The sequence below is a fragment of the Tachysurus fulvidraco genome, chromosome 15, assembly GCF_022655615.1.
Source record: "Tachysurus fulvidraco isolate hzauxx_2018 chromosome 15, HZAU_PFXX_2.0, whole genome shotgun sequence".
Taxonomy (NCBI): Eukaryota; Metazoa; Chordata; class Actinopteri; order Siluriformes; family Bagridae; genus Tachysurus; species Tachysurus fulvidraco.
The window spans coordinates 10,727,173-10,751,474 of NC_062532.1; the positions used below are offsets into that span (position 1 = coordinate 10,727,173).

Here is a 24,302-nt window from a genome sequence, read left to right on the forward strand (position 1 = left end):
GAAACTAATACGAAGGGAAAATGCTAGCAAGAAAACAACAGTACAAGAATAATGTAAGCAAGCAGAGGCCTCAAGCAATGCCTGTACTCATCTGCGACATGGCTGTGTAGAACAATGGCACAATGTTCTCTGCACAGTGAAACAGATGGAGTTATTATGCGCTCTGATCAGCTGATCACGGCACTTACCTGCTCCCCCTGCCAGACTCGATCAACATGGACTGTTCCCGAGCTGGCTTTCTGACTCCTACGCTCGTCTGAGCACTCATGATTTTCCTCTCTCTTTCAGACTTCTGAAGCTGAGTGTGTAGCGGTTTTTTAAATGCATGTGTATTACAGGTTGGTGACAACCTGAAAAAATGTAAACAGTAACCCAAATCCAAACACATACACACAGCCTCATGGAACATCTTAATGACGTTCCATTATTGACCAGTATGGTTTACAGCTGCAGATGAGTTTGGCTTTGGAAAACAGGAAGTATTTTTGCTTCTCCATGGAAAGAGTGAGGTCATACTGGAGCGTGCACACCTTCTCAAACAGCCACAAGTCCACCCACAGCATGTTTTTTTAGACACAGACCGCAGGCTGGGGCTCGGATGAAGAGCGATGTCCTGTGGTCGGGCCCCTAAGGATGCTCTGGCACCATCGACAAGAGATATTCATGGACCTCTAAGAAACGGCACCCTTTAATTTATTTATTTCCGCTTAGGTTACACTCTCAAGCTGCTCATAAGATCAAAAAAGAGCTTCAGATTAAGAAGATTAAGAAATCTGTTTGTCTAGGACTGGACTCCTTTGTACTCCAGGACAGACTTATTTCATATCCAGGCTATTAGCTTGTTATTTGTAGTTGGATGATGACGTATGATGGACTAAGGCTGCACTGTCATCCTCTCCCTGGGAATTCAGCTTCTTTCCATTAGTCTTTATTAGTGCACTTAACTAGCTCTGAAGCTCTCCGTATGTTATTTTACATAATCAGATACCATTTTTTAAGTAGAATCAATAAGGTTTCCAGGCAACCAAAAAAATTGGACTAGGCAACACACTGGAGTTTGTCCAGTGAACCAACCTAACCCGTCCCTGTGCATGCTGACTGGGTATGTTCTCAGTTATTACAATATTGTGCATTAGATCTAGCAAGTGATGAACTTTTCTACTGTTCTGAAGAAATTCCCCTGAAACTTAAACGCACTTCAGCTGTCGTCTTTCTCTTTCAGGGTGCCGCATCGACAGAAACGGTGGCTCTTACCCCAAAGAGCAAAGCTTGGAATAGAAGGTCAGCTAATCTAATCAACAATGATGAATCACAAATCATTTGTATCTACCAGTCAGTGCATTATGGTTGATAACGTATGTTAACATTCGCTTTAGAACGAAGCAGAAACGACCTGAAACTTGGATCTGTTCCAGCATCAGATTACGAGACTGCCTACAAATTCTCATCTAAAGCAACACATTCTCAAAAGCATGGGTTTTTCCAATTAAAAAAACCCTTACACATACACCGTAAAGTGCAAAATATCTGTAGCCTTTGTAGCAAGAAAGCACATCCTTCCTGTTAGTCTATAAGGTGAATATAGCCCAAGTTTTCTGACTTGATATAAAGCTTGAGGTTCTAGTAATGCCGTACTAACACAACTGGATGACAGAAGGAACCAGTCAATAGGTTCTCTGCCAGTGATTTACAGATTGTATTCAGCTCATATTTCCTATAGTATAAGCAACCAGCTGTAAAGGTACCATTTATCAAAAAACCCTCTTACACCAATTCCAGCTACGAATGCCATTGTCCTATCTGCTATGCCCTCCTCAAACAGCAACAAAAAAAAGTCACTGAAGCTCTTGTCCATTTTGAAATCAGTTTACCAACCAACAATGTCGATAATCTCTCATCTGTGTGATCGTCCACATCCATCTCTTAGGTCAGTGAGTAAGAGTTAACATCTCTGGTTCATCTCAGACTGGATCATTAGAGTTTAAGTGATATGGTGTCTTCCCTGAAGCTTTCCTTCCCCTGGGGATCCAGCTGTTATTGAACCGTCTGAACAATGCATGCATTAAGGCTGTATCCTCTATAGCACCGTACACATTATTTATCCAGAGAAGTGGTCAATACGGTATGGAGGAGTATTGTTTCAGATCATTATTAATAACTGTAAGGAAATTTATGCTTATTCAGCTCATTTTCACATTTTTCTTTTCCACCAGAAGCCAAAATATGCAATTTCTGCCATGTTCAGCATTGAATTTATGTGATGTAACAATCCAGAGTTGTGATACTCAGCACACGGAAACCCATTAGTTTGGATTAGTCTCCTGACTGATCTTATATCAGACTTGTGGCAATAAAGTACTTCAATGGTTTTTACTGATTGAAAATGTCAGTAAACTGCTAAAAGGGTTGAAAAGATCTTAGTTCTGGTTCATTTATCCCAAAATGCGTGTTCAATTAGGGAAAAACAAACATGGTTCATCTGAAATCCCAACCGTAATCATTTTTTTTTCCTTCAAGGGTGCAAGCTCTTATCTGTATCTGCTCTGCTCGCAACTTTCATCATGCTCCATTTTACCACTCTTTACAATTCTTCTTTGATCCACTGCCATGTGCTCCATACAATCAACCTCGCAGCCAACTGCCCGTCCTGATGTCTTTAGCTTCCACTCGGTCCCACACGCCTCCTCCTCCTCCTCCTCCTCCTCTAATCTGACTGAAGACTTCTGAGCTTCAGTTCTCTTCTCTAGAGAAGGCAAAACACGGACACATCTGCCCTGCTAATAACTCTCGCTCGTTTGAACCAGCCTCATCCATCAATCCTTTTTGAGCCTCAGGTCAGTTTCACAGCAGTGGAGAAACTGGAGGCTGGAAAGCTGATAGTGAAACTACGGTGAGAATGTCTGTGTCCTGTTGGCTAAGACAGCCTTGTATTTTAAGTTGAGTGAAAAAACACATAATGAGCATCTGCAAGATACCAGAGTTTTGAAATTGTTTTAGTTTTATGACAGCTGTGGAACGAGGGCTTTCTGGATTGCACATGTGCCTTGCACCTCCAGGATTGAAGGTTTGATCCAAAGACAGACTGACGTTTTTAAATTGTTCATGGTGTGTATTTGTATATGGACTGTGATGCATTGGCCCCCTGTCCAGGATGTCCCCACCTTGTCCCCTGAGACATTTGTAACAGATCATAAAGCTACACCAATAATCCAACATCTACATTTACTCTTCAGAAGATACCTACAGAAAGACGCCTGTGTCCGTCACGCAGCGTAGGACTTTACAGTAAATGTCCCAGCCCTACGACCTCTCGCACTTGGACTGACCTGAGCCGCAAACACACATACGGTGACGGTTCAGCAGAAAACAAGGCCGTTAGGGACTCGACCTGACCTGCGGTGAAAAAGAGAGCTCAGTGTTCCACAGGAGAAATGTGGGCCAAACTGGCAGAGGAACACACAAGCAGTGGGCAGATCACAGATAACATGCACCCACACAACCTTCACTAGCATTATTGAACTTAGTCTATTCTGGGAAAGACCCAAGATGAGAATTTGTCTCGTCTTCCTCGTATCCTTGTTCAACTTCTCCGGGACCTCGGTCAGATAAAAGGAGGAGAAAATCTCTTTTACCCGAATGTTCCACTCTCTTTAAATTCAGTCAGGCCTGGACGTTAAATTTAGAGTATTTAGATCTTGCGTTTGGGCTTCGAAGCTGAATCGTACAGAAGCTTACACACACTAAAAGCTAAACGAGAGCACGCTCACTGAGTCCCACTTTCATCCACATGCTTATTCGGTGACTGAATGACTGATTACATACCTAACCCCAAAATCTAAACAAGGAAAGAAATTTGGGCCTCTAAGTAAATAACACAAATGTGGCCCATAATGACTTCAGGTCACAGAGCCTGGCTGCAGCTAGCCTGGTTTTACAGCCTGGGTAAAATCCCGAGCTTTATTACAAAAGCTTGACTTCATGGACTCATGGAATTGCATACACACTAAACCCTGAGTTCACGCTAAACTTCTGTCGTGTTTTAAGGGTCAAGTCTGCTATAGACACTCTCAATCGTCCACTTCGTTATCTTCTGAGCACATATTAGAAGAATTGACATATGGGAATATTACTTTATTGTCAACTGCCATTTCAGTACCACGTTTGCTATTATTTTTATATAGAATTAACGATAGGAAGAAGCACAATAATAAAAAAAAATCCATTAAAAAGAGTGATTTCTTAAGCAGATTTTAAAATGTCCAATTCAGACAAGATTCTTGTTGCAGATACGGATAAGAAACAGTGATTCAGGCGGACATTTTGAAGCAAGGTGTCAAAGTGGTTTCCCTAAAATAAACGCATTTTACTTAACAGTAAGTAATCCTGTGTTCCATTTAACTCTAAAGTGACCCGGTAATTACGACGTTTTCAAACTATATATGTGTCGGAGATTCGGCTGGAGAAACACAGACTCCTTCATTTACGATCTAGCAATCTAGCCTTAGTGATGTTTAGTCATATATATACATATATACATATATACATATATATATATATATATATATATATATATATATGTATGTATATATATATATTCCTCCTCAAATCAGCTGTACTGTATAGCCAATGTTACAGTTTAAATGAATGGAATATGTCGGTGTGTTCACTGAGCTAAAGTAAATACTAGTATAAACAGCATCGCTTCTAAAAGCAAAGAAGTGTTGCTTTATTTACTGTTGATGTTGTGAGCAGCCATGTTGGAATGACATCACGTGCTAAACTCCTTGTTGAGGAAACCCTCACGATCACCTAAGAGTATGTGAGTGTCTTTTCCTAGCTAGAAGTCAGATAGGCCGTGTTGCGTGCTTTAGCTTTTGCCAGGCTCGGCCATTTTTCAGCATCTCATCCCTGCCCACTGTCACTGTGGGGTTACTGGAGTGAAAGATGTGGCATCAAACAGTGAAACGCTGAGCTGTTCCATAGCAAAAAAAAGTTCAGCTCATTTAAGACAGAACTGCATTTTATTCAAGGCACAGTAGGGAAGCAATTCTGTTTACACAGCATGAGCAGTGATTATGAAGCAGCTCTTTGCAGACTATTTGCTCATACTATTGCTGGATATCACGTCTACAACCTAATTATTAAAAATCAGTTAAACGGTTAAGTTAAACTTGACTTGACTTGACGGAACCAACACAACCACTTGGGAGTTAACGCTTTGTGCCAGTCTGAGCCTGGATAAAATGGGCGAGTTGTGCAACCCGTGCCAAATCTAATATATGGATCAGCTGATCCGCTGAAAGAAAGCAAACTAAACAGTTGCCTTTATTGATCTCTACACATGCTGCAGGTGAGGTGTCCATCCAATCAGGTCAGAGGTCATTTACACATATCAGCCTTAACTCAATCAGTGTGTTTAATTCAGAAATCCATCCATCTATGCTAGAGGATCTTTAACAGAAGCTTTCAATACATGAAACTTTTTACTCACTCAAAAACAAAACTCTTAGGACTTTACATGGTGCTATTATGCCAAAAACAAAAACAAAAGATGCCTAGAAACTGACCTGTTTTGTCTAATCCTGGGAAGAAATTTGCTTCTTCAGCCAATCTCCATGCGCTTCTTAAACTCCTGTTCTACTAGCGTCGGTGATGAGACAATAACTGTATAACAGATACGTCCCTTAAAGGGTCCAGAGACAACGGTTCAGCGGCAGTGAGCAAAAATATCCTTCCATAACACACTAGATAGAGAAATAAAGAGAATGAAGAGAGAGAGAGAGAAAGAGAGAGAGAGAAGGAAAGAGAAAAAGAGAGGAACAGAGAGCGAAGCTTGTATCCGAGCTGTCACTTGGCAAGTATACTGCTGTAGTCCATCTAGACATCCCTCTTCTTTTCCCCTCTCTCTCTCTCTCTCTCCCTCTCTCTCTCTCTCCCTCTCTCTTTCTCTGTCTCCATCCCCCCGACCTTCGCTCACACACACTGCTGTCACTTACACAGAAGCTCCACCCAGTGGACACTCTCTGGCCTTCTTCTCACAACCTAATCTGTACTTTTCTAAACTGTAACAGTTTGGGATTGCTTCTGTCTCTTCTCCTCCGAGCTGTTATAAAAAAAATTTAAAGGTAGGAGTGAGCCATATGACAAAAATACAATGTTTATGAGACACAATCTGTCTCATAACCGGGCCGCAAATCAGTAGTGTTGCGATGAACAAAAACAGCTCAAGGGTTTTATTTAATGGATACAAAAACAAATTCAACATTTTAAAATTATAAATAAATTTGAACATCGAATCAGAAGTTTCTGGTGGGTTTGTAATAAAAAATTTTTTAAAAATAAATAAAGAATATACTAAGAATTAAAATTGAATAAAAAAGATATTACAAGATCCACAATATCTTAGAAAAGCTTATTTATGTTGCCCAGCAGATTCTGTAAACAAGTTACAGTAAAAAAAAATTTTTTAAAAAATGTGAGAATCAGGGGGAAATCAGTATCAGTAAATCAGAAATAGAGAAGCTGGAAATAAAACCATAAACCAAGAGTGTGTGTGTGTGTGTGTGTGTGTGTGTGTGTGTGTGTGTGTGTGTGTGTGTGTGTGTGTGTGTGTGTGTGTGTGTTAATGAGAACAGGAAACCACGACCATATAAGGGAAACTCAAAAATAGGCTTGAGGTATACAAAGGGGTTACAATTGTGTGTGTGTGCGTGTGTGTGTGTGTGTGTGTGTGTGTGTGTTTTTGTGTGTCTGTGTTATAGTAGCAATAGCAGCAATAGTAATAGCTCTTAAGTCAGTGAGTCAGATTCTCTATTCCTCTAGACATCTAGAATTTCCCTCGGGGTTATTAAAGATTCTGTCTGTCCATGTTGACCCTATTTTACTCCAGGTTTATATACACACACTGACTCAAGTTGATCCCCATTACTACAGCTTCATCACTGCTAGAATCCTGAAGGTGAGGAGGCAACCCTCAGTGACTCATCTTTCCCGCACTTTGATCCAGCACAGACGTGAGTCAGTGTGAATTGGGAGCGGCTTACTATAAGATCATCACTCACTTTAAACAGATGACAAAATTCTTAGTCAAGCAGCAGCTCTTCTCTTAAATGGCCTCATGTTGTTCACGTGAGAGTTGACATGTTGTTATGGCTTTATTTCCCCGACTAAGCAGCTAATAATTCCTTTTTAATGATATTTATATTAGCGTTAGATTGATTTTACATGATTAATAAATGCACTATCCCTATTAATACTACAACTACAAGCTGTCACGTTCAATTTGTAACCAAGCACTGAACTCATTCCAATTATAATACTCAGAATACCTATTTAAATACACTAAAACCCACCACCTGTACCTGCCCCACATCCTTTTCCTCTAACTGCATGGTGTGGCGTGTGTTAATCCGCTCATACCACAGAGATCTGACAACAATCATATCAAGGTTTTCACCGTTTGGAGTTTGTTAAGATTAAACATTGTGAAACAACAAACAATTAGTTCCTGTTATCGCTTACAGTCAATTTACTCTCTCTCTCTCTCTCTCTCTCTCTCTCTCTCTCTCTCTCTCTTTCTGTAATGTTACAGCAACAAACTGTCATAATGTGTAAGAACTCTCTCTCTCTCCCTCTCTCTCTCTCTCTCTCCCCCCATCCCCCCAACCTTCACTCACACACTGCTGTCAGTAACACAGAAGCTCCACCCAGTGTGTTGTGATGGTTGGGACACAAGTGTTTTATTCCTCTGACGCCACAGGAAGTTGCCAATGTTAACATGTTTTTTTGTTTATTTTTTTTTTTTTGTGGGTGATGGTGGTGGTTTTTGTTTTTTAAAGAACTTCATATTCTTTTGAACTCCAAATACATCTGTGGAATTTTCCTAAAACACGTTAGTTCCTGTTATCAGCTAAAAACATCCGCTCACTCAACACACTATTGCTTGAAGATATGCTGACCAAACCCCGGTTTGTTGTGTTACAGAGAAGCCACAAAGTTGGACTGAAAACGTCCTCCAGTCAGAAAGCCTACGGGAGAACTAAAAACTGCTAGATCAGAAAACTCCACCATATCAAAAGACTACACACATTTTTAATTCTCTGCTTTTTGAGAAATACTAATCTGCCATACAAATCCCTTTGTACGCTGTTACTATAGTAACAAGTCGACACGATTGGTGTCCGAGCTGCCGGTATTCTGACCAATCAGGTCCGAGAACTGATACAAACTGCATTACTCGTTTTTCTGGGACAAACGCAGCATTGTGTCAATCCTCTGTAGAATTATTACAGACTTACGTGATGAGTAAAAGTGCTGTGTATAAAACATTTTATCGATATCATGATGGTGTGGAAATGAGGCCAGCATCGGTATGATCTGAGGCTTCCTCAGTGTGTGAAAGGGAGCTTGGACAAACAGAGAGCTTCTCTAAAGCAAACAGACTGGGATTAGCCGTGTAAACTTCCTGTGATGTGTGGGAGCAGAGGAAATCAATCAAAGCAGAACACATGAGCTGGGTCCCAAATTAAATAACGTACTACACTATATGCACTTCCACTATGCACTATGTACACTAGCGTCTAGTGTAGAATGTTAGAAGGGTAATACACTAATGGTTTTTTTTTTTTACTAAATGGAAGTGTAAGCCTTTCCCAATCGATGTTAATGGTATAAAACTCTAAACTCTGTAATGCTTTAGTAGAATACAGTAAATCTTTACCGTATGTTGAAAAATATACTAAGCTGGAACTGATTTAAAATACATCCGTTAGACGTCTTGTCTACCGGACTGTCATCGGTTATCTTAAAAAAAAAAAAAAAAAGGTTTCTCCTCCAGCATCAGCACCTGGTAGCCCTTCCACTTTTCCACAGGAAGTGGCACTTTCATCGGTTAAATAAGTGCATCATTTGAGGGCTTGAAGTGCACTTCTTCTTGCTACTACACTACAATTTATACTACAAAATATACTACATCCGTAGTTTTATAATGGCTCTATCTGGTGTCACTTAGATGTGAAGGAGTTCCATTTTCAGCCTGGTTCCTTGTTCCTCATGCTTTCTTCCTCATGTCCTCTCGGGGAGTTTTTCCTTTCAACAGTCATCACCGTTTGTCTTTCTCGTTAGGGATAAATCGCTAAATGTATACAGTATCTTTAATCCTGAAGTGCTATATTTCTGTAAAGTCTCTTTGTAACGGCACTGTCCTTCATTTAAAGCTTTCTACAGCTAAACTTGAATCGAAGTGGTTTGTAATGATCTAAAACTGTAACGAACACTGAACCATTTGCTGCATTAGGCAGAAAGATTTCACAGCCTAAGCAGACAGGTTGAATGAATGTGTGAAATCATACAACAAACTAAACATACAATCTATTCATACAGTCAGCTCCAGAAACTTTACCACAGAGCTCTCAGCCTGGATGGAAAAACCCTTCACACATCCGGTACACATCAGATTAACCAGCGGAAGCCACAGACTTGGGTCACATGACCAAACCCGACATAGCAGGCTGTAAACATCTCATACGTGTAGACAGGAAACTGAGCACACATACACGACTCAAACACACACACGCTCCATTTTTTTAATCACTTTTTTTTTAAAAAGCTGGCTATCAAACGTGCTGCCGTCCCCCATGATTCCCTGTGTCACAGAGTGGTAAAGGCCTCACTATTGGCACTTCCTAAACTGAGATACTGTATGCGCAAGACACTGCTTCCTCTTGGAGCTACACTCTGTTTCGAGATAGAGACACGTCTCGCAACATCCTGTTTATCTGTCAGGATATAGAGGTTATGCAACTTTTATGAAGAAGCTTTAAGGTTGCTTTGTGAAATTTTAGGTGAGAAACACTTGCGCTTTTAGTAACAGAAGATGTTTTTTCTTGCTTGAACACACAGAAAAAAAATAAACGGCTGAAGCGAACATTTCTACACCACATTTGTTCTGTTGCTGTGTGAGGATGAGATCAGAGCTTTGGAGAAAAATAAAATAAGTAAATAAAAAATATCCTTTCTGACCGTAAAGATTAAATCAACATAAGATGAGTACACTCACAAACTAAATTAAACATCCTCAGCTACTATTTCAATGTGGTTAAATGTTTTAAAAAAAAAAAAAAAAAGGCTATTTTGCATGATTTTGTGCAGAAAGACTGTTTCCATGACAACATAAACACCCACTCAGTCATTCACAATTCATAGGTGTGGAAATATTTCAGATTCCCAAATAAGATATTGATATTGTTTCATATCGTGGTGGTGATCGGGTGTCTGAGGAAACTGAGGAATGCTGGACACTTCCCAAACCCTGTGTCTCAAAACCCTCTCACATTGATCCTGTAAACATGAGAACTGCTGCTGTAATTAGAAAGACTCGTTTTCATGATATAACCTGCTAGATGAACATGAATAATAGAAACTATTAATACCAAATAAAAATACTTTCAAGTAAGTAAATCTGAATTTCAGATGCTCTTTCAGATGCTCAGATGTCCCCTTCTTTCACATGGTAAGGGACAGATGGTCTGCTCAATCCTCCATTCTCCCTCAAACACCAACACACACACACAACCCCCTTACCACCCCTACACACATGCCCGCACACACACACACCTGCTCCATAATGCTCCCCTAATCCCATTCTGTGCCTCCTGAAATGCTCTCAGATTCTCTACAGAGCTCTGATCGTATGAGAATGGTCACACTTTTGTAACACGACATTAATAACGTTTCCAACCGACAGGAAGTCCGTATTATTCAGACAGAAGTATACACTGGCGTGTCTTTTGGCTGCTTTCTTCTCTCGGCATAAAAGCAAGCAGTGTTCCTGGAAAAATTGTGATTCGGCTTTGTGTTTTTTCAGCGACGGTTAATGAAGATCGAGTCAGCGATAGATACAGAGTGTTGTTCTGCGTTTCATCTGCAAGTCAGGCTGAGTTAGGACTTGCAGCTGCTTGTTCTAGCGTCAGGAATGGCATGAAACGAGAAAAGAGTTAATGGATTCAGAGAGAGTGAGAGTGAGTGTTCTTACACATTATGGCAGTTTTCGGCCGTAATATTACTGTCCATAAAAGTCCAGGACATTAGGGTGCGCTGGTTTGCTTTTAACTAAGCTTTAGCTAGCTAGCCAGCCATGCTGATTATTTTGAATATGTCATTAAAGGTCAAATGTGTGCTTGGTTCCTGGTCATGACGTTTCTAAAACTCTCCAAATTACAGACATTTCGCAACGATTCATCATACGTCTGTTTTGCTTGGAATTTGTTTCCAATTTCATAAGTTTGGCTGGGACAATAGAGCCAGCTACATTACTGTTTCTATGGTAACACCTTACAGTCCGAGTTAAAGCTTTAAAGGGTTGGGAAGTTTGCATGTTCTTCTCGGGCTTTGTGGACTTCCTACAGGTTCTCTGGTTTCCTTCCCCAGTCTAAATATATATACGCTGTAGGCTGACTGGAGTGTGTCCAGGATGTCCCCAACCTTGTGCTCCGAGTCCCCTTGGATAGGCTCCAGGTTCCTCGAAACAAAAGCTCTTGCATAAAATATGTAAATTGACTGTTAACATATGATTGTGCTCCAGATGCTGAGCAGCTGATCTAAAATGCTGGATAAGTATCAGATTAAAACTTCTGACTTGATGATTGTCCTGCAGTTACTCTAGTATTCTACACATTTGTTGTAGACGGTACTGTGTTAAGGCAGCAATTTCTCTGCAACGGTGTCAGAACAGTCTTATAGATATTGTGTAGAAATGATATGATTCCATACGTACACAGTGTTAAACATTTCAGGTCAGTTACGTTTAGAAACAGAAGTCTTAAAACCTGCTGCCTTAAAAACATAATATGCAACTCAATATTTTTGTTTTTTGTTTTGGAAAACATATAAAACTTGTGTTCAATAGGAAAAAACTGTCATAACTGGAGTTAAAGAGTAGGAATAGGTTCAAGGGACTGTCAGGTTTTAAAGTATGTAGCTCGTCATACCTCGGACAGATAAGTGCATCAGAGAATATTTAAAGAACAAGCCGTGCCTTGTTCCAGCAGACAGGTTTTGCTGATTGCACATGCAGGCTTCTGCAGCTGCTAATTTTGCAGGCTGGCAGGCAGGAGGTTTATCATAAATGTTTTTTAGGCTAAAAGTAGGAGTCAGACGGTGTCTCATAAAGATATGACTCAGATTATGTTGATGTTTTGCTGGGCGTGGGCTGAATGATTCATTTCGTTAAACTACCACTGACTATCTCGAGCATCTTGGTCGAGTTGATCAATCGCTGTCAGGCCAGACCTGTCTTTTTTTTTTTGCTTTATAACAGTTTGGCTGCAAGGTGTGTCTATCACGCTGAGCTGCAGGACTTCACATATGCATTCGTATCCAGAAAATGTCTTGGATAAATATTTGTTTACGCCAGATAAGATGATAATGTTCTGTTCTTATAAGCTTAAGAGTAGTGCTCATGTGTCAGGCTGAAGGCATCACAAACAAGCTTATAGATGTTGAAAGTACGATCCGGTAAAGTTTCGTTTATCAACAAAGCACCAGCTTAGATACTGATACCTGTTTAATGTGCGTTTACTGGAAAATACGCTGAAATCTAGTGCTCATGGTGTTGTTGATGTTTCTTACAGGAAATTAAAGGAATTTTAAATAAAAATAAGGATATTGCTTTTAGTGGTCCGTGTTATTAAAGCTTTGGCACATATTGAAACGTTACAATAAAAAATATCCTTTTAAAAATTGTTCGTGTGTCAAAACTGACCTTTAACACAACACTCATTATGACGTCAGAAATCTCAACTGCTTTCATCCTTCCTTTTACATTTGTGGACTTGACTTAACCCTTGTATGTTGTTCGTATTTTTGTTACTCAGCCAGTGTTCGTGGGTCTGGTGGACCCGCTACATTTTTGGGTTTTTAATTCAACACAATCAAAAATTTTATGTTAAAATACTCTACAGATGTTTACATCATCCCAATTACAAGCAATATAAACAGCATTTATGGTTAATATTTGCCCTTTACCTTTATTACATTACATTTTTTAATTAAAGTGCTACTCTTGCTAAAAAAGAAAATCAAATTTAATCAAGTTATGAGTGGAAAAAATCAACAAATTTACAAGGAAGCAAAGTTTTTCAAAACTATTGATGTTTATGAATATGGGTCCCACAGACCCGAACAACATATAAGGGTTAAAGCTGATACGGGATCCAAGCAAAATAAGCCCAGCTTTCTATTGTCACTTAATATTTAGCAGGGCATTGTGCAGTTTGGGACAAACCCTGATCTACAGCAGCAGCTGAAACCAAAGGACCCTTTCTCTGCCCACCATGAACGATGATGCAACCTTTGACGTCATCTAGTGAGTGCTGATGTCACACACCAGACTTACAGACAATATGGTACTGTTATAATCTGGGGGTATTTAATTCAATCAGGCTACGATACAAATACAGGACTGTATTCATCTGAGAGTAACGATGACATGGTAAAGATGTAAAACGTGCATTTGCTTTGGTGTGTTTCTAAGTCATGTCTATAGCAGAAAAACATTGTATTTATTAGTTTATAAAGCAAAGGGGAAATTTACATTAAATTTAAATTCAATGCTTTATAATATTGTTGTTTAGACGTGTTTTCTGATGCAGAAATCTCTGTATCACTAAAGTACAGCTATAGTGAGTTTAAACAGCTTAAAACAAATAAATACAAAGTTGCTGGGATCCAATTTAACTGTGTTTTTACTGTAAAATGATCATTTCGGATAAGCGGTAGAAAATGAATGAATGAATGATCATTTACGCTAAAGCTAGAAATATTATAATACAGGACTGAAATAAATACTTTACTAACAACCCCTACACACACACACACACACACACACACACACACACACACACACACACACACACACACACACACTTGTTGGTCGTTTTAGCTTAGCATGCTAACAGTTTGTATGTTTATATCTGACAGCCAATCAACTTACCGACACCGTCCTCTGATTTCAGCACCATGACGTCTTCTTTCACGACTTCTTATTATTATTATTTATTTGTAAACACTCACAAATCTCGAAACAAACTCGCGGGTTTTTTTTACTAGTGCAAAAGTTTTAAACACTAAAGAATAAACACGACGCCGGATGAGAAGCTGTTGAAGGATTCTCGAAGAAGTGGCTTCAGTTCATAGACGCCGGAAGTCGAATACTTTTTTTTAAAATTATTATTATTATAATTTAAATGGCGATATTTAATGTATTGAGTTCTCGTATAAACCCCGTGTCTCCGTTTCTGTCTGTTGTTGTCGCTAAAAAAAATGAGGAAGTGCGGTGTGGGGTGTAATAGTACTGCCCTAATGACGTGGTTCACTGTGTGAAGGGTTTGTAAATCCGCCCTGAAACACACACACACACACACACACACTTACACTTTTCGACATTGATTAAACGCATTTCATTTATTAAACCAACTTATACAACACTTACAATACATACAAATGCTTGGGGGTGTGATGTCAGCACTTAGGGTTGACCGACATTTTGACAAATTAGCTTCTATTGCTGGTGCTGACAAACTTTTTAAAAAAATGTCCTTATGATGACAAATTTAATGTCCGGTGTAGACTCTAACACTGTTGATATATGACTTTTTCTTTTAAAATCAAAATCACAAACAAACAGTTTCTACATAAGCAGTCTGAATGGTGATAGTGCTGTTTAATGTTCATTTAACGTCAGTAAAAATCCATACGGATGAACCGCTTTTCATTGTTTCTGGACATCAAGTTATCTAATAACAGCTTCTTAAACAGTACAATACACTTGTGTAACATCACATTCAATTCTTTTTTCCATCTCATAGGTAACATAAGGAAACAAATAACATGCAGTTGGTAAGGGATGTGAAGGGAAAATAGCATCAATCCTTTCTTTACTTTTAGATATTTTTATTGTCATCACATAATATTAACATTAGATCGATGTCAGTTGTCCACACTGTACACGTGTCTCTGCTTGTGGATGAATTAAGGCTGGAAAAAATGCCATGTATGCTACAGAGGCTCGAGGACTAATAACCTTTAATGCTTTAATACAACGTGTTGGTAATGAAGTGGTCGTTACATGGTGGAACATAATTAGCTGGGGTAAGAAAATCATACGATATATGAAATATCAGCAGATCATGCATTAGAATAATAATAATAATAGTTATTACACTGACTGATGTACCAAACATGGTCTCAGAATCGCTTACTATAAACTTTATTAAACATAAGATAAATGCTATAAAAATAATTTATAGGTCATCTGTCAGAACAGCGGTAATTGTGGTTAACTCTGGTTTGTTAATTCTCTCTCTCTCTCTCTCTCTCTCTCTCTCTCTCTCTCTCTCTCTCTCTCTCTCTCTCCCCCCCCCCCCCCAATCACACACGTGCACACATACACACACGCACCCATTTTCTCTCTCTGGAGTTTGAAAAATCGATATAACTCTCCAGCATCTCTCTAATTTGCTTACTGCAGAAATCCCTTAACATCAACAATACAAAAGAAAATGTCTCCCTGCTTTTATAGAGAATAGGGACTTAGCTATTTTTTAACTTATAAACGTGATAAGACCAGTTTAATCAATTCACACTAAAGTAAATAAAGCTTGATCCAGATTGTGGCCTAGCGAGAGAAAGCCTGTGGGAAAGGCTTCCTATAATAACAGAGGCTATTCTCCAATGTAGTGACTTTAACAAATAGAATCTCCAGAGAGTCGGTCAGGAAGCAGATAAGTCACACTTTGATGAGCGTAGCAGACATGCTCGTCTCCCTCACAAAAGCCACTGTTGTGCTCTCACAATGATAGTCCTGCACAATGCAGTCTCTGTCAAGGAGTGCAACAGTTTGTGCACAAAAACAGCTTTCTTTTTTCCTGCAGTACACCCACTGACCCAAATAAGTATACATGTAAAACACGCTGGGACAAGCCAGTCTTACAATTTAATCTAAGGTCATTCATTGTACCCGTTCCCGTGGCGTATGTAAATCTGACCCCAGGGCTTGAAGGAAGTACAAATGTGCTCAGGGTAATGTCACGAAAATGTAAATGTAAAACTCTCAAACAAACTAAGATGGTCTTACTAAAGTTCTTGTGAATTAATCTATCTCTCTCTCTCTCTCTCTCTCTCTCTCTATCTCTCTCTCACACACACACACACCACACACAGATTGAATGTGGGACTTAATTCCTCTTCTCTCCTTCTCTTCAATAAGTACATTTGGAGAGTAGTTGACACAAAAGCACAAGCCAGGCAGGGGGACACTGTAACCTAGAAGAGGTTGTTGCATTCTCTATGCATGTTTGTGAAGAACACAAATGCACCGGGATTCGAATCGTGTTAGTCAGAATCCAAACTAGTGCTGGGAGGGGAACCAGGAACAATCGCACTCTGATTCGGACCACAGCAAACGTGCCCAGTGTGAAAATCATCTAAAGTATGTTTAAACGTCAGAGAATGTTCACAGACTGCTTTACCCAAAGAGCTGGCAATGCTTACAAAGACCATAATCTGACCAAGTAGACTTTGTCTTGCTCTTGTTGCACTACACTCACACACTAACACACATTTCTATTTGAGGAATGTTATTTTTACCTTTATTGTTCCTCACGACACACAATACAATTCTTATTGTATTCTGGAATGTGTCCATCCCAGTGTGGAAAACTCATTATAGTTGAATTTGAACTTTCACAATGCTTAAATACAGCAAGATATCTTTCATTCACATGACTTGCATATGCACCCTTAGCTCAGCTTAACTATATACTTACACTATTATTAAGAGCAAGCAGTGGCTTTTGTGTAACACAACAAGAAGCTTGTGAGTCGTGTCAGAGCACAGGAATATCTAACATTACTTCGGGATCAAGCGAGTACTGTAACTGAGCTGATTTTCACACGGCATGTTTGCTGCGAATCCCAGTGTAACTGTTCCCAGGGTAAACAGTTTAGACCTGAAGGGATAAAATCAGTTACTAATGATGTCACACATATTGTAGAGAATATTAAAAGTTAGAAAACAATGTCTGCATGCCTTTGTATTGCCACATATACATTACTACACAGTGAAATTCTTTCTTTGCATATCCCAACTTTGGAGGTTGGGGTCAGAGTACAGGTCAGCCATGATACAGCACCCCTGGAGCAGATAGGGTTAAGGGCCTTACTTAAGGGCCCAACAGTGGCAGCTTGAACCCTGGTTCTCTGATCAACAAGCCAGAGCCTTAACCACTTTTGCTACCACTGCCCCATAAGCAACTTATGTAGAAATTATGTATCTTATGCATTTGTTTTGTCTTTTTCTATCTTCCAGCTAGCAGACTTTAATGACTTTAATTTACTGTTTTAGTGAATTTTATTTTAGCATAACACGGGAACTCCTTCATTTCAGTGGCGTGAACAGAATTAACCCCACTCAAAAACTAAGCATTATTGGAAAACAAGTCATGAACAGCACAATATCAATGAAAACACAATTTCTGTTGATATTATTCAACTCATTTCAGTAACTATATTAAGGTTATCCTTAATATACTTATATTACTTTTATATTACTTTTTTACTTTTATCCATTTCATTCATTTATCAAAATGTCTCACGAGTAAGGAAATACAAGCAAAGCGATATATCAAGCAGAGGACAATATAAGTTGTCCTCTCTGAGTTTTTTGTTTTGATTTGTCTTGTAGAGACAAGTTAAGTGTTCACAGAAGAGGTGGGTCCTTGGTCATTTTATGAAGATAGTGATGGATTCTGTGACCAGATTGAGGCTGGAAGTTCATTCCACCATTGAGGGACGGTCAATTTGAAGGACAGGGATCTCATGCCTCACTGAGTAGGCGTGATTGTAGGGAAAATAAACCACAAGGAGAGAGGAGGATGCTGTTCCAAACAAGGTCTTGTATGTGAGCATTGATCAAGGCCTTGAGTGGCTATAGGAAGCCAGATGTAGTAAACAAGAGGGATGTAATGTGGTTCCATTTGGGCTGGTCGAATATGAGGTGTGCTGCTGCATTCTGAATCATATAAAGGGTTTGATGGAGTTGGCTGGGAGGCCTGGGAGTAATGCATTGCATTAGTCCAATTTTGAGGTAACAAAGCCTGGACTAGCAGCTGTGCAGAATAAACATACAGGACTGTGTAGCATTAAACTCTGCTTCCCTGTGGGTTAAAGCCATTAGAAATTCTGAAAACAAAATTATAAAGCCAAGAAGGCCATTTTCAATACATACACCCTTAGGCCATACTGAAGACACAACCAGGAAAAGACCCAGGACAATCATAAATATAAATATTATACAAGGCAGCTGTAATAAAACATTGGCTAATCAAATCTTTAGAGCAATTGCCTTATTTGTCTTTGACTAAAGACATCTCCATTTATGTGAGGTGATGCAGGAGAGACATAAATGTATTAAAACAGGAGAAGATGTAAGCAGCTCCAAGTCCCTCCCAGCAAGAAAAGAGAAATGTTTTCTAGAGGTGAAAGTAATCCAGTCTGCAGTGTGATTCACCATCAGACTTATTAAAACGATCATCCATTAGGTTCAGTTCATGTTGTATTATGGTTTCTCAAGCTGTCTTAGTTTGGCATGTCAATCATGGGCTCGGTAACACCTCAGAACATTTCAGATCTATTGTACTGAAGTTAGAAAAGAAACTAAATACCATTTCCGTATTGTTAGACATTTAACAACCTGTGTCAGTCATACTGCCAGGAACAAGGACGTGGGTAACATGCATAACAAGGTAGTTTCACAGCACATTTTATGATCTGGTTGGGAAAAACCCTAACAATCCCTGTTTTTCTTGACTCTTTTCTCAGAAATCAGAGGAACTGTGAGAGACTGTAGGTTTTATAAGTCTAGCCTATTACAACAATATAGCCTATTACAACATTTAGCAACTACAAAATGTCTCATTAAGTCTAAACCAATTCTTAGAGACAAAAAACTACCACTGAAATAACTATTAAATCAACACAATACAATCTATAATAATGGAAAGCACATCATCCAAGTCAACATGGTGAATCCCAACAGGCATACTTATTCACTAGTCTACACCATTTTGTAGTATTAATAGTATGTCAGATTAGACACTTATTGAACTAAAAAAAGCTTTGTTTACACAGTGGATGAGGAGGAGGGCTACCAAGTGCTGACTCTGGATGACAAAACCATTTTTAAAAATGGTCAACAACACACCAGTGGACAAGACGTCTTGCAAAGGATCGGTAAGCGGTCCCCAACCTTTTTTTGGTATCATGGACTGGTTGTAGATATTTAAAATAAAATTATACAACCAGCACAAAGACTGACTGATGTCAAGAGGAACAGACAGATGTTATTAACAGAGACTCTGGTTCAGAGAGTGTGATTGTCAATAAAATGGAAATAAAAGAAATTATTTATTTTTCCTTTGCGGCCCGATACCGAATGACCCAATGGCTGGTGTCTTAAAGCAGTGTTTTAAATAATTTTTATTATTATTATTATTTTTTTAATATGTTTTTAAAATTCACTGTATACTGTTAAGCTAATGATGCATTACTGTATATGTGTTTATCATTGTTTGCCAAATTGTTTGAAAGTTAAACTTGGTGTACTATCTGAGACCAAATGAAATATGAAAATTCAAACACTAGGTGCTGGAGTAGGTGCACAGTGTGTAGCACATTATATGAAACATAGCTACAGTTTCAGAGGACTAAAGTATGTGACAGTTTGACCAAAGGGATTGAGATATAAGGCTTGTGCATTATTCTGATCACTAATCACTCTCTGTGTAATGTGCCAGATACACCACTAGGTGGTGGAAACACTATATGTGTTTTTTTGTTGTTGTTGTTGTTGTTAGACTTTCTGAGCAGAGGAGGCATCCCCATCCATGCTGATGCTGTTAAGGCTACTAGATTTCACAAGATTTAATACCAGGATGATTTTAGCATTCGATCCCAAATTTTCACAGATATCAACATTGGTACATCTACAGAATAAACATGTCAGAAGGAAATTTAGAAATATTTAAAAATTCATAGTATATCATTTTGTTGTTGGTCTTTCAGCTGTTCCCTGTCAGGGTCACCACAGTAGATCACGTGGTCAGCATATTAGATTTGGCAAAGGTTTTATGCTGGATGCCCTTCCTGACACAACCCTCCTATTTCATCTGGGTTTGAGACCGGCACTGAGAGTTAACACTTCAGTGGCTGGGTTAGCTCCCTGCCCGGGACTCAAACATGGGCCACGGCAATGAGAGGATGGGATCCTGACTCTGGACCACCAGGAGGCAATTCTTACTGTTGAATAAAATGCATATGTTTAGGAAATGTAAAAATTTATATGTATATGCATATGTAAAAATTTATATCAGTTATATATGTTCACTATGATTGGTAATATTTGGTTACTAACACTGATTTTATATGATATGAGAGCCTGTCAATATTTGTCTTATTGTCTTTGTCTTATACATACTCTCTAATAACTTGTATGTCCATGACTTTATAACTGCATCAATGTTTGTCACATGTGGCTTAGTGCTTTGCATGTTTGCCTCACATCTCTGTGGCGGTTTTAGTCCAGTAAGCTCACTGACAATCTCTAAACTTGAGGTTTCCTTTGACCCTGTGTTGGATAAGCAGTTCCCAAAATGGATGAATGAATCATCTTCACTGTAATATTCAGACTTTTATACAGTACTTCATGATATCTCAGTGCTACCTGTGCCAGCTGTTAAACACAACCCTGTAAATCAGCTCTGGAGGATTATTGTTCTGTTCAAAAGAATAAACCCACATTACTGATTTGATTCCCTCCTCTTTAAGTACTAAATTCACCTACTATTTTAGTGAAGAAACTGGAGAGAAGGGAAGAAACCCAGGTGGACCTGAGGAGCATGCAAACTCATAAACAAACAAGAGACCCTTGGATTGTGGATTGCCAGACAAGTAATCATTTTTTGTAGCTGAATGGAGGTACATTTGACTTTTTCTACCTAGGATACCCGGGAGACTGTGAAGCCGAATGTGCATATAATACACAGAATGATGTATTCTTATACAGACATTTAAGTATTAACTTCACCTCACATCTTATAATACATCACTTGAAGGCTGGGTCATTGCCAACCCTGAAGCAGCTGATGCATGTTTTTGTGTGTGTTACCTAAGGATTCAAGACTTTATAACCAGAGTGTGAAGAACTTTGATAAAGCCATGTCTTGCCAAAGCATAAGAGTGATAGTCATTAGAAATTCCACATAAAGGTGTTAAACAAACAGTTCCCTCTGTATTTGTGACAACATCCATGTCTGTGCAATGACACAAGTCCTGTATCTGTATGCCTCATACTGTGTATATACTCCAACTGCATTTGAACTAATTCACATTAATACCAAACCTAAGTCTTTAGACAGCATTAGTGTGACTAAGGAAACTCAGAAGACGATGAACTGCAGATTGTAATAATCCCAAATCTAAACAGTGGATAAAAACAGAGATTGTAAGTGATCCGATACAAGTATCAGTACTGGGACGATACCAGCTAAAAATGGTAGAGCTGATATTGGACATATCCAATATCCATATCAAATATGATATGCTGTATATTTGGAAATAAATTCCGCAAAGGCCTCATGGGATAAGACATGGGACACCCTGGACAGAGTGCCAATATATCATAGAGAACAATCTCACAATCTATACACAAGTTACAAATTTGCTCTAAATCGTTGTTTCCAGAATGTTCCGGTAATCAATGTATCCACTCATCATCTTTCGATTTCACTATAGGTAACAATTCGGAGCCTATTTTTTCATCCAGCATATTTAAACTGACAGTGAAGAGTGGATGGAAGACAGAAGGGGGACTGAGACACACACAACAAACAGGCTTTGAAAATTAGCTTTAAAGATCGCAGACTGGATTTACTTGTAATGCATTCTCTTTGAAACAGCTCTGAATCTCATAGTGCTCAGCATGAAACTCCATCCCCGTCACCTCTGGCACAGATCTGTCCATCCCAGTGCCATCACAAATATTTCTATACATCTAAATCTAAAGAGATTTAAAATGTGAATAATCTGAATTGGATTCATATTGTATAACATTACTACACTAATGTTGGGGAGTTGCTTGCTATACATTATTTGCTGTATATATACACAGTTAAGCCCGAAGTTATTCATACCCCTGGCAAATTCTGACTTAATTCAACTTTTATTCAACCAGCAAGTTTTTTCTTGATTAGAAATGACACAGGCGTCTCCCAGAAGATAATAAGATGATGTACAAGAGGCATCATTGTGGAAAAAATTATTACTCATCTTTTATTTACATTTGAAAAAAGTGGCATATCCAAAATTATTCATACCCTTCTCAATAGTCAACAGAAAAGCCTTTATTGGCTATTACAGCAATCGAACGCTTGCTATAATTGCTGACCAGCTTTTTGCATGTCTCAACTGCTATTTTTGCCCATTCATCTTTAGCGATGAGCTCCAACTCTTTCAGGTTGGAGAGTCTCCTTGCCATCACCCTGATCTTTAACTCCCTCCACAGATTCTCAACCGGATTTAAGATTAGGACTCTGGCTGGGCCACTGAAAAGAGTTAATGTTTTTGTCTGCTAACCATTTCTTCACCACTTTTGCTGTGTGCTTTGGGCCGTCGTGCTGAAATGTCCACTGGTGCCCAAGGCCAAGTTTCTCTGCAGTCTGCCTGATGTTGTTCTTGAGAATTTTGATGTATTGTTCCTTTTTCATGGTGCTGTTTACTGTCATTAGTTTCCCTGGTCCACTAGCTGAAAAACACCCCTCAAAAATTTAGTGTTCTGCCACAATGTTTGACAGTGGGGATGGTGTTCTTAGGGTTGAAGGCTTTTCCTTTTTTACACCAAATGAAAGCTACATCATTGTGGCCAAACAATTCAATTTTTGTTTCATCTTCTTTGTCCAGATTAGCATTTGCAAAAGCCAAGTGGGCTTTTGTGTGCATTATCTGGAGAAGTGGTGTCCTCCTTGGTCTGTGTCTGTTGAATCCAGCAGTGTGCAGTGTTCGTTAGACTGTCTGCCTTGAGATGTTGCCACCAGCAGAGCCCAGATTCATCAGGATGGCCTTGGTGGTGATCCTTGGATTGTTTTTTACCTCTCTCACTATCCTCCTGGCCAGCACAGGTGTCACTTTTGGCTTCCGACCACATCCTTTGAGATTTTCACAGTGTGGAACATCTTGAATTTTTTTTAAAATACTTTGCACTGTAGCCACTGGAGCTTCAAAACATTTAGATAAGGTCTTATAGCCATTTCCTGACTTGTGAGCAGCCACTGTATATATGAAGCCTAAGGTGAGGGACACTTTGGATGAGGTGTCAACTGATCATAAAAACACACACACACAATGAAGAATTTAAAGATGTCATTCAGTCACAAGATGAATAAAGATATAAAGATGTCACAAGATGCATGTCTTTGGACTGGAAGAGGAGACTGGAGTACGCAGAGGAAACCCCTGAAGCACAGGGAGAACATGCATGCACACAGGTCAGTGGCAGTAGGCTGTAAGGCAGTATGTATGAGATCAAAGTTCAGTTTCAAGCCTCTTGGCTGCTCAAAATATTCAATCATATATCTCAGGAATCACATCTCAGACTTTGTTCAGTTAAACTGGGAATCAGTTTTTGGCCCATACCTGGGTTCAAATTTTTCACCTGGGAGCGTTTATATTTGACAAAAACATATTGGGAAACGGGACACAGTTAATGTCTTAACTGTTCACGTTCTAGTGAGAGATACTGAGCATCTTTTAAGATGTCAGTCTTCTTAATGAAAATTTCACTCTAAATACTGAACAAAGAGTTGAAGTAAACGTCAAATGCAGACCAGGACAGCTGGAAGTCTCAGACGGGGAGGGTGTTATTCTCTTCTTTGTCAATTAATATGAGCGTAAATATGTAATAGAGGGCAATTAGAGCTTTCCTAAGGTCTTTTCACACTTGAAAGCTATTGTTATCTTTATTCTAAATTCTGTATTCTTTATATCTAAATTTTCTGGCAGAGTTTCTGTAGCTGTATAAATCATGTGATATGAGGCACATGCTGTTCCATTTCTTATTGGGTTTCTGTTGCATCAAATCGTAACGCTTCTGAGCAGGGTTTCATAACCCATTGTAAAAAAGGGGTATAGACCTTGCTTCTAAATTACAAGTGTGAAATGTTTCTCTACTTGGGGTTAAATATCAAGGGGTTTAG

General features: G+C 39.1%; 1 protein-coding gene across 5 annotated transcripts in view; it reads right to left on the bottom strand.

Annotated features, from left to right (window-relative positions):
• Positions 1–24,302, bottom strand: part of cyth1a (cytohesin 1a) — a 67,749-nt gene that overhangs the window by 26,351 nt on the left and 17,096 nt on the right. Inside the window, exon 1 of one of the 5 annotated variants that reach the window (XM_027141735.2) lies at positions 13,991–14,297. The exons of 2 other annotated variants lie outside the window; for them this stretch is intronic. In XM_027141735.2, coding sequence (XP_026997536.1) covers positions 13,991–14,018 — 28 coding nt within the window. In that variant the 5' untranslated portion in view covers positions 14,019–14,297. Of the gene's footprint in view, positions 1–5,567; positions 5,795–13,990; positions 14,298–24,302 lie in introns of those variants that run through there. 2 more of the 5 variants (XM_047801045.1, XM_027141736.2) reach the window with 2 other exon arrangements.